The sequence below is a fragment of the Rhopalosiphum padi genome, chromosome 3, assembly GCF_020882245.1.
Source record: "Rhopalosiphum padi isolate XX-2018 chromosome 3, ASM2088224v1, whole genome shotgun sequence".
NCBI classification, from domain to species: domain Eukaryota; kingdom Metazoa; phylum Arthropoda; class Insecta; order Hemiptera; family Aphididae; genus Rhopalosiphum; species Rhopalosiphum padi.
The window spans coordinates 28,979,593-28,992,253 of record NC_083599.1 but is presented as its reverse complement, the minus strand read 5'-3'; the positions used below and the strand labels follow the sequence as shown (position 1 = coordinate 28,992,253).

The 12,661-nt window shown below is 29.8% G+C and overlaps 1 protein-coding gene across 1 annotated transcript in view; it reads right to left on the bottom strand.

Annotated features, from left to right (window-relative positions):
* Positions 1–1,510: 1,510 nt before the first annotated feature.
* Positions 1,511–12,661, bottom strand: part of LOC132926316 (uncharacterized) — a 75,603-nt gene continuing 64,452 nt past the window's right edge. Inside the window, exons 5-11 of the mRNA XM_060990665.1 lie at positions 8,893–9,110; positions 7,842–7,978; positions 7,551–7,705; positions 6,666–6,744; positions 5,713–5,875; positions 4,473–4,638; positions 1,511–4,097 (exon numbers count right to left, since the gene is read on the bottom strand). Of these exons, the coding sequence (XP_060846648.1) occupies positions 3,862–4,097; positions 4,473–4,638; positions 5,713–5,875; positions 6,666–6,744; positions 7,551–7,705; positions 7,842–7,978; positions 8,893–9,110 (1,154 nt within the window). The 3' untranslated portion in view covers positions 1,511–3,861. The remainder of the gene's footprint in view (positions 4,098–4,472; positions 4,639–5,712; positions 5,876–6,665; positions 6,745–7,550; positions 7,706–7,841; positions 7,979–8,892; positions 9,111–12,661) is intronic.

Genomic DNA, 12,661 nt, shown 5'->3' with positions numbered 1-12,661 from the left:
GTTCTTTGTGATGATTTCATGCTACTTTGCAGATTTGCGAAATTCAATTTTCACTAGGTTGATTTCCATGAAACAATAAATAGGGTATAAAACAGTATCACTTTAAAAACTACGAACGTTAAACCATTCAATTAATGATTATATTATTAAAATATTGCTATACAACGAGAACATAATTTATTGTTGTAATATATTGTATCACCTACATCCTATTACACAATATGATCGATGAGCTAATACGTTTTATGTAGTAAACTAATGAAAAACAACTGTCAGACTATAATCGTTATATTTTCTTTGAGCCGTTCAACGGTTTATTAGTATTTCGACCATTGTTGTTCCATTATGTCTATTATTGAGTCAAATTCGCACTATTTTCCCAGTAACATATTTTATCATTTTCCATCATCACGGTCTCGACGCATAAGATAAATTGCCATGTAAAATATGGTATAGGCTTTATATATAACATATAATATTATACTCACAAAGGCTTGCGTAATCGTTTGTTCCCGTTCGACATGCGAACATAACAACCACAGGATATATGACATTGATATTATTATCGTGAAATATGCAAGAGTGGCGGCGTTTGATATATATTCTCGCACAATAATAGAGAATCGTTAATTGAATGCTGACAACGACAACGAAATTATCCTGTGTAGGCAGGATGCCACAGGTTGTCGCATCAGTTCTAAACCAGTGACAATATTTTTAAAATATTAAAATGTTGTAACCATAATATTAGCATTCACAACCAAATATTTTCATAAAAATTTAAGTTTTAATATTTGGCTGAGATCAACTTATCTCCCCGCTATAACATAGTTGTCATAACGGCTCTAAACTGATGCCAATGTTTTGTTACCTAATATATTGAATACAATTGACTGAAAAGTTTTCCACCAATCTATTGAAACTTATTATAATACATTTTTTCATACATTATTGTTTATGTTCTTTTTAATTACTTTTATATACATTATATTTTTTAGGGGTTATTATTCGCAAGGTTACTAAAAAATTATATTGAAAAAAAGTTTAGAATTTTAAATAAATTATTTTTTCTGTAGATAGATTATCCTGTTTATAATTAAATTAACTACTTTAGATGGGTATAGTATATTTTTAAATTTATTTAAATTTTGTGATCCGTGCATGTACCAAAACTTAACTCAGTGAAACAGTTTTGTTTTAAAACTATAAAATAATATGCATTATTTACTAATACAATTAAATTCAGCATTTCTTATTTAAAAATAATCCACTATTCACTGTATTTTGAGAAAAATAATATTTTAGTCAATTGTATAATTAATTGATTTATTAATTATTATTATTATTAAGCAGTTTTTTGATGTGCAGTGTACTATGTATTATAATTTTACTGAAATCGACGACGTATACCTACGCTACGCGTACGTATATAAATAATGGCAATATAGCATCCAAAAGGAAAATGTTCATCATATTATAAAAGGTTACTAAAGAAACGATAAATGCACAATTTCAATACTAAAATTATATTTAAAATAAATGTATCATAATATAATAATATTAGGTTACTAAAAATAATTTATATATTATATATTTTATCAAATAAATATATATATTATATAATTACTAATATTCTGATAAAATAATTATAATAAATATTAAAATTAAACATTATGGAATTATGATATAAAAAAATGCATTTTGTTTTTATACCAAAAACACTAAATGCTCTGTACAGAGCTTAAAAACTAGTAGGTCTATTAGTACAACCCCTATATAAAGAGCACAACATAATATTTTCTGACGGAAATATTTTTACACGACTTGATATTAAATTTTAATTCACTCGTCCTAACCACGCAGAAAAAAATAATATTTTTTTTTGCCGTGGAAAATGATTTTGGAAATAAATTATAATAAAATTAATACCTTCCCGGGCACTGATAATCGTTTTCACGTTCTAGTCGCTCGCATCAATTAGTTGCTCGTTAGATAGAGGTTGTCCTAACACATCGTGTCTACGCACGTGCAAACACTGAATAATATATATATATATATATAACTATAATCTAAAATACAAATCTAACTTACTTAAGAAGATGTTTCTAATACAATAATATTATATGAATATTTACAAGCGACAAGTGAAATGAAAAATTCTTGTTCTTTTTCAAGCAGTTATTCATCAGTTATTATGAAACGATTGATACTAATAATGCAATGACGACGTAATGGATTATTAATAATTATAATAGTTTCAAAGTATTATCGTAGAACGTCACCTAATAAGATACGATTTTAGGTACTATGTATAATTATTATATATAATGTTTAACTAGGTACTATTAAGACGATTTCATTTCGTCTATGAAACTGAAATGAATCGACAATGACATACCTACGTGAGAGAATATGGAGCGAGCGTTGACGAGAGGTAGACACGGTAGGTGAGCGAAACAATGATTTGTCTGGTATGTAGATCAAGAGGGAGCTCTGTCGTGGCGATAATATTATTATAATTTAGCGACATTTGGGGCGAATCTGTCAGTGGTTCGGCGACCCAAACAATTTCTACCGATTCTACTGCATAATATGTTATAATAAATTGTTCCGTGTCGAAATATTGATGTACCAAGACGAATTTCTCGAAAATAATCTATACTCGCTGTATTGAAAATCACGACGAAACGTGTGTGCCGTATGTAAAAATTTGCATTTCGGATGTCTTCGCGTATTCAAGTATAATGCACAGGAGATCACGAAGTCATAAGATCATAAACAGGTGGTCGCTGACCATAGCCATTCGTCACAAAAACTGAATAACAGCTGATAATATTATCATGAATGGCTTTCGAGTGCGGAAAAGATATACGTATAAATATGTATACTATTCAAAACTGTGAACATAGAGAAGCCACCTAATTGTGTTTACGAGAAAAAGTAGTATGAACGCATATGTTGTACGCTTAATACAGCATCAGCAAATAGCAACTACTATAATATTATAGTATACGAATTAATTGATACAATATTTTTACTTTTTTTTTTTACTTAGTATGGCCCATTTTTTGTATTCTCTTCTTCTTCTTAATAATAATAATAATTGAAAAAGATTAAAAAATTACATAAAGATGTCGTTCATTTTGTATAAATAGTGCATTAAACCTGACTTAAATTATTAAAATATTATCTGTCTTGTGAGACATGTTTGAAAGGACAGTAATTATTATTATTATTAATATTATTATCACGTGTTTCAGACGAACGTTCGCACACAGACAAGTCGAGGGATAATCAGTTAAACAACAGCAGACGAATATTACAGATCGACGCTTGATGGTGAGTATTATATTGGTATTATTTAGATATTATCACAGAGCTAACAACCAAAAACTACGAAGCACATCTATAACGTATACAGTGTCCGCAGGCGTGTCGGGGAGAACGAATTATCGACTCGGGAAAAACAAAATCCGATCGTTAAGTGTGCATAGCATATTATATAATATAATGATATTCTTATAAAACGAATACGAAAATCGTCCTGTCTGTACGCGATCTAGTCACGGGTAATCCTCCGGCCCCTTCCGAATGTCTGCACTGCAATACCATTTAACAACAATAACAATAATAATAATACTAATAATTACAATTAAAAAAAAAAAAACATATATATATAGAAAATATAATATTACTATGTTCGATGCGAGTGATGAGAGGAGTGTTGATTGTATACACACGGTATGATATGATAATGTTAAGTGTTTTGTACCTGACGATATTTTGTAAAAAAAAAAAAAAACAGGTTGCGATTCCCGTACCCCCCTGCCCAGCGGTTAAGTCGACTTACGCCAACCCCCGTCAGTTTATTCTGCCCTTGTGCGTGAGGAAACATCTCGCCGGTGCGGCAGCGATCACGTGATGAGCCGCATCGTCGGCGCAACCCTTGACCAGTCGCTTGGACCGGTAACACATGACGGTCAGCGCCAAACTCAGGAAACACAGCACGGTGGAGGCGAGCGCTAGCAGACCGGCCAGCAAGCCGGATCTCACACACACTGAATTCTGGCTGTTGTCCGTGTAGTATCCCGTGGTCCCTGAAAATCGTACAGTTATGTTGTTTATTAAATTGTATTTCGTAATGGGCGTAGGGAAGTGGCACGAAATCGGCTAGGTTTGCATAACGCACTATGTAAGACGTCGTGTCACTGCAATCTATAAAGTTGTGGCGAGGTGGCCCCGTAATTTTTTTTCTTAAACTTAAATAATATTTTTAACATTTATAAATTTGAATGATTAATAAGATATATAAAAAGTATAAATCCTATACTAATAATCACTTGATATTAGAGAATTTATATTTAATGATAGTTTATGTAATTATTTTATGAGTATAATATTAGAAATAAGTTGGGGAGGTAATGTCAATGAGTATATAATATGAGTTGTAATAATATAATTTGTATACTCACTGTTGCTAAGAGCACTTGCGTCTTCGCCGTTTTCGCCTTCTTGGAGCACTCTCAAAGACTGGAATAAGTTGATGTTCTGTGAAAGGGCTGCTGGGGTCGTTGCCACCTCCACATCAGTGGACCGTTTCGCCACGCTCTTGGCATTCCTCCAGTGACACGGTTGACTCTACACATAGAAATAAAACAAATGAAACGAGACGGTCAGCTATTGTTGTATAAAAGAGTAAATTAGGTAAGTGGTAAGTGAAATTTGCTAAATACAATATAATATTATGGTCAAATATCTGTCTAAAGTGATCTAATCGAAAGTAATTTTTCTTTTTGAGTAAAAAATCATAATATAGTAAAATCCGGCTTCGATGTGCTACACAGTTATTCACTATATTGTTATAGTAACAAATTTACCAATAATAAAATTAATTAATGGTATTGATATTGCTCTTTGTCTTATGAATTTATTGTTAAAATGTTCTTGACTGAGTTATCCCTCAAAACTTAGTATTATAATATATTTTTTTTAATTGTTATGGCATACGTGTAATTAATTTAAATTTGATTAGTTTTAGTTTCAAAAAAAGACGTGAAAATTAATAAATATTAATTATTTTATGTTAAGTGAATAAATTATGTGAATTTAGAAGTTAATTGTTTACAAATAATAAATCAAACTCACTAAAGTTAATATTATGTAAACAAATATAAACTAAACTTGGTTTTAAAAAAGTTAATCTAATTTTTATTAAGCACCTAGATACATCGCATAAGTGCCTTTTTATAAAATGCAATTTTATTTTATCAGGAAAAATAATATTGTAACATTTTCATATGTATTATTTTCATTTCCATTTAAAACCGCGTGTACAATAGTAGATATAAAACCATTAAAACTAACAATTTAAAAAATATTTTTAATATTAACTTAATGGATTATTTTTAAATCAACTGAAAAAAACCAAATTATTTCTTAAGTAAATTAAACTAGATAAGTTATTATTCGAAAATTAACAACGAACCAGTTAAGTTGAAAATAAATTTAAAATATTTTTATATTAACTCAAATGTTTTAACTAGTTAAAGCCCACCTTTGAATCAAACTATTAAAGCGAAACAGTCTTTCTTTACTAAATTGATTAAAATAAATGTTGCTGCATAATGTATACTGATGAAGCATTTCCGGTCACATTTGTTACTGTTCGATCAAACGACCAGCTTAATGTCTGAATTCGATTTGGTGACTTACCGGACATCTGCCATGACACATCCGGACGTCGCATTCAATGTAAAGAGCCGGCGATCCAGTGAACCTGAACGTTTTCATGTAAGCGAATACTTGGGTCTCGAACACTTGGCTTTCGCTCCACGATCCTCTGAATCGGCTGATCAACTTGTCGTCGACGGGGCACCTGTAAACAAAAGACAAAGTGATCGTCAAGTCAAAGGTCAAAAACGTATTGTTTGTCACTTTTCCGAAACCATCGCGAGGCTACAACCCTCTTAGACAAAACCGTCGTTTACGAGGGATTAAATAAGTGACTTTTTAATGATATTTCAAAAAAATAAAAATTCAAACATATTTTTTAAACGAAGTATTTCACTTATAGTCGTATGCCATCGATGTTTTTAGCATAACGTTATGAAAACATAATATAGGAAATTAAATTACACCATAATGGAACTAATCGGTTATTTTACTATAGTTTTAAACTTGTAGAGTTATAACTACAATATTATTATTCTTATAATATAATATCAATAGAAAAAATAGAAAACATGACATGATATATGGTTTTTAATATATATTTGGTATTTACTTTGCATATTATTTTCAAAACAACTACATAACTGTTATCGTGCACTTTTTTTAAAAACAAATATTTCATTGTTTTTGGTACCTTCGTGTGTCTATACAGTATACACACAAAAACAACTCGGAGGTATAACTTCCTCTTAAGTGTATCATTTATTCATTGTTGACTATTATGACGATATCATTCATAATATTTTATTGTGCACGAACGGATAGATCAAATACCCGGCGGTGAGATCCGACCGGATACTACGACAACAGCCGGACCCGTCGTGAACAGTACTGTATATTCGTGGTTTATAATACGACTAACATATTATTGTTATTGCATGCCGATTATAATGATATGATGTCAAGAGTTATATAATATAATGTTACTCGCTCACCCGTATTGATCGATGAGTTGAATCTTCTTCTGCGCTCCGTTGTGCGCGTAACAATCGTTCACCACAATATCGAAACCATCTGCAATCACAACCGAGAAAACAGTTAACAAAAATAATACATTAATTTGTTCAATAATAATAACAATACAATTTAATGACACGATATTAAAATGCGGCGTTCGAGTGCCGAGTTAACAGGGGAAAACATCAATGAACACAATTTACATCCCTCTGAGGCGAAGATTGTGCAAATGTATTTGCGATTTTTTTTTGTTTTTAAGCAATTTATTGGAACTGTGCGCGCCGACATTAGGGTCGAAAAAATATTGATACGATAGCTCGTCGAAGGACGTACAGGTGTATGCAATTCTAGAACGTGCGATATAAAACGATTTGGGCACACAAAACTCCTGGTAACGACAACGATAACGATATGAAAAGAAAATTAGCATATATTTTATTATTATTGGCACGAACAGACATTGTACAGTTTAGCTGTGTATGATGATTATTAATTTACCGTCGGAGTGTAAGTTATGTTTTCTATAATTTTTTACACTAACTGTAGTAGCAGATTATTCTTATACATTAATTTGGGACAAGTGCAGTAAAATTGTTGATTATTACGATAATGACATTCATAATATAATATAATCAAATATTAGATTGAGGAAATACAATTTTTTTTTTCAACTGTAGTGGTCAATATATTATAAACCTATTTAAAAGCCTTCAAACACAACACCCAGTTTATATCCATATAGTGGGCGATCAGCGGTGTAAATTATACCGAAAACGTCACTTTGATCAAGAACGCAATCTCCACTGCGGACTCGACCATAATATTATTACGTATTAATATTATTAGTAATATTCAATCATTACCATATTTGCTCCTCATGTAGATGATCAAAGTCAGCGGGTCTCCGACGCGTACAGGTCCTCCCACCCTGTTTCCGGTAGTGCCGTATCCGTACCGTATTTCCATGTAACACTCGGGCGGCGATAGTGTAAAGACTACTGGATTGCCGGTAGCCACTCTGAGAAAACAGAAGACCAAACAACGTTAACATAATTTATAAATGAAGGAAAAATCGTTTAATTATTTTTTTTGTATAATATATACATATATAACTGTAAAATTAGTATTGTTAAACGGATATAGTGAACACGTACTCAACGTCTAAAAACGGAAATGTCACAGTCTTCCAAAAGTCGTAGCCGTACTCGCAAGTCACTTTGAAGTGTTCGTCCCATTCTTCTTCGATCAACGGGTTGTATTGGACGGTTACAGTATTCCACATCAGATTTTTCTGAAAATGAAAACGATGTACGTCAATTAAACATATCGTTATATAGAGATGATATTATTACAATGTTTCAATATTATTAAAAATATCGTGACGTGACATTGATATCTTGTTACTTACGTCGGAATGAGCCGAATGTCTATCAGACAGTAAATAATAATATTATTATTTATTATAACTATGTTTATAATAGTATAATATGCTATAAGTCTTTAAGCCCATCTGATACCAAACAAAATGTTAAAATGGAATTGACAGTTGACTTTACTCAATAATTATTATTTACCATTTATTTATCCATAATATATTTTTTTATATCGATTAATTTAATTTATTATATAATCATATGATTTTATCATAAATAATAATAAATTGAAAATAATTAAAAACTGCAGTCACCAATTGCTATGCAAAAAAATGACCTATTTGTTAAAATTTGTATTTGTATTTTTATTTTTGTATAATATAAAATATTATGTAGGTAACAAAAAAGTTTCATGGATATTAAGCATAGCTTTGATTAAAACATAATAAACTTGTTTGTTAATAAATCAAAATCCGTTTTCAAAATTAAAAAACATATTTAGTATGTCTGTGCGTATGAAAGTGCATTGACCACTGATTAATAATTGATGAGTTCTCCGAAATTTCCAATTTAGACCCACTCACACTAATGTTAAATTTACTTGTCAGTTGTCACACACTGGTAAGTCACTAAAATACTATCATATCAAATTTTCCTATAATATTGTTATCCACAAAGCATATTCAACAATATTCCGCTAAATAGTATATTATTAACATTGATACACAAAGCAATAACCATAACTATAGAATTAACTTTGAATGCATGAATAAATTAAATTATTATGCATGTATGCAATATGGTTATATTATTTATAGTATCGAAAGCTTACCGCTGGGTTCTTCCTGGCGTCCTCTTGTCTGGAGTTCTTTCCCAACGTACCGCAACGGTTCAGCTGTATGTAAAACTCGTAGTAATCCCGACCAGTGCCGTTGATGTAAACGCAGTCTGGGTCATACGAATATCCGGACGAGTACAGCAGACCGCCGAAGGAGCCGTTGAAACCGATGCGAATTTTCATATAATCGTCTTGGCACTCAGCTTCGATGTCTGCGAAGAAGATTGAAAAAAAAAAACACGTAAATAATAATAAAAATATTGTTCGCTTAATAATATATTCCTTTTATTAAAATTGCTGATAATATGATTAGCTGCACGTAAGTAGAGATCAAATAGTGATTCTATTAACATTAACTCAGAATACTATTAACGACATATTCAATGGATTACCAAAACCTTTTACTATGATTTGTGTGTGATAATATCCAAAAATGAGATAATTTAGTTAATGAAAAAAATTAACTTGAGTTAACAGAACGTCGAGTCACAGTTATTATTATTTATCGGCTATTAAGATTATAATAAAAATTATCTTCAACTCTTTAGGTTTAAAATTAATATAAGTGTAAAAACTATTTCCTTTACTTGGTTAAAAAACAATTAAATAATCACTATCTAAATTACACACAGTTTAGTGAATAATAAATACGACTTTCAATTTAATAATAATAAATAATAATAATTAACCATTTTGTTAAACATTCATCCTACATATTGCTCAGTGCCCACTTTAGTGGTTATAAGCAATTGTACATATTTATGTACAACATTATCATGATGCCAACTGAACATACTATTTGTTTATAGCTAGGTTATTATTATACAACGAACAATTTAAAAATTGTAATTTAAAGTCGAGTTAAAACAAAAAAAAAAAGCTATATAGATGTAGTGATACTCGCCTTCAGCAATGTATCTATATCTGTAATGTTCACAACCTATATACTCAATACGGCATTCCAAAAAGCGTTTTGATTTTCTAGTTGGCCCCGACGATATAATAAACGTTAAAATGTACTTTCTCATATGAAATAGTTTCAATGGACAGTGACAAATGTGCAGTGTTATTTTTAATACAGCAGATTTCAGTGAAGTGATGCGCTCTTCCGGAAATATTTTTTCCTGCCGACGGGATTAAAAAAAAAAGTATGTCCATTGCAGAGGGGTTTCGACATGACAACCAATAGTGTATTATTGTATACTTAGGATATCAGTTTCGCTATCGTGTATGTATAATGTTAATATATCACCGCTTTAAACGGTCGTCCGAACAAGGGGTGACGACTACGTATTAATTGACAATTTATTTTGTCATTATTAATATTTTATAGTCTAACGTCAATGAAAAACACCAACATTTTAATTTTTCCCACATAGAAAATACTGACCGTTAGCGTACAAAATACAAATTATAATATTATAAAAATATTATATATATTCCATGTATAATATCATAACCGACAAGACTATTGGATTATGATTTACGTCGTTATTATCGCAAAATGCGTTTTAAGTGATTTGGATTTTTTTTATAGTTGTCTTTTATTGTCAGTTTTTAAATTTTTTTTTTGTTTTTCGCGAATTCATAACAATTTCATGATTTATACTGTTATAATATTTTCAATTGAACTGAACGCTTAAAACACCGAATTAGAAGAATTTGTTCTCCGCCGATGTGTCATAATTACTTTTACCGTTCAAAACACTCATCTAATAAGTCCATTTTGTGCTCTAGCCCCTCATCATTGTAATACTATAATATATTATTATTATTATTATTATTCCATCATCCACCGTGTAATAGGAAGAAAAGTCAATCTAACCAAATGTTATTATTCTTAAATACTCACAGTAATTATTGTTATTACTTTAAACATTACCATTGTTAAAGAATTATAACTATTTTGTTTTCAGTTGTTCAAAATCGATTATCATAAATTTAAGTTAAAATGTAGGTACTTGTAGTGCTAATAATAAAAATATTTATAAAATAAATTATACTAATAGAATAATTAAATATTTAGAAAACTATACTAACATTATGAATATTGACGAAGCATTATTATCAATAATAGAAGATCTTAATTCTTAGGTATTGTAATAATATTATAAAAAAACACATTTTTAAATACAAACAAATTTATTTGCACATGATGGCAAACTACCATGATGTTTTGAGTTACTTGTTTTATTAGTAGCGCAACTGGAACAGTCTAACATTTAATTTTGTAATTATATTTTTAAATTCCAGTTTTTCAGTGATAGGTAAAATTTAAGCCCAACGCTTTCCAAAAATGGATCGGACAAATTTTATTGGACCTATATTAAAATATTTTTAAGTTTCAAATTAATGAATGGTACGCGAGAATCCTTATCCTAATCTTAATTAACTATAATAGTAGATAATGTTTTAATGAACATTATATTATATTCATATTCATATCATTGGCTAAAACTCGAGACATTTTAGAAATTTTCTTGGAAATGTAAATATTTCTTGAATTTATTATAACTTTGATGATAACATACACAACACAATACCAACAAACCCGGCCAGGTCGTAGAGTTTTGTTTTCGCGTAAATCCTGCTCACTGAGGTGTAATTGGCTGGAGTCATCCGGAATAGATGATGGATATGGATTGCGTGAGAGGAAATGTAGTGAAATGATCTGTAGACTAGCGCGAACAGGTGATATAAACTATAAATTATCGTTTTATATATAAATATAAATTCGCATGTTTTCAAAAATACTGCTATAACCACCTCTAAGTTGCTTTAAATTTGTTATATAAACATATTATTAGAAATTTAAAATTTTATGTTTTCTACAAATTACATTAAATTTGTTTACATTAGACTTTCCTCTTAACAAAAAGTAATGTTTTTTTTGTATAATGAAGAAGCAATAATATTATAATATAACTCATACAACTTTGATCGAAATGTATTACCTACTATACTTTGTTGTATATTATATGACGCATTCTATTTTACATATTTTAATAGCTTATACACGATTGAAAAAAATCTAATATATAATTTATTCTTGTAAAAATTGAATTTATATTATTTATATATTTAATTAAATGCTAAAAAGATTTATTTTAAAAATATAAAGTAATATTTAAAAATAAATTCATTTTGCCTTTTTTTATATTAAATTGCATTACGTATTTCCATATTTTTGAAATTTTTACCGATGTCTTGTGTATATCGATTTAGCAATCTTTATTACATTAAATATATACAGCCCTAAAGTGATCAACTAAAATTGATGTAATACTATTAATAAACAGTGTGTGTATAAATAGAATATAACAAAACATAATTTTAAAAACCACGATTTATTCAAGTTACAGTGAACAAAATATATATATTCCTACCTAATAAACTTTTTTTAAGACAAAGCTGGGACATTGTGAAGTGACCAGCATGCAAAATTGTAATAACCTGACTAGCCACTTCGATAACTGCGCCTACTGCACTTTTTATATACATCTGCAGACTGCAGCTGGTATGAATGAAAAATACAAACACGCAATAAAATCGCATTTATTTTTATTTTTGCTTTTTTTCTTACACAACGTTAAACATAAAGCGGCTGTAACGTATTGACTCTTGTTGCATTTATGTTTAATAACGTCAATGACTATTAATTTCTTTCGTCGGTCTGGCGTGTGTAACCCACCGGTTTGCATGGTTTACAAAACTACCGGTGTACCTATCTATTTTTTATTAAATTTTTTCCAAGAATACCTAT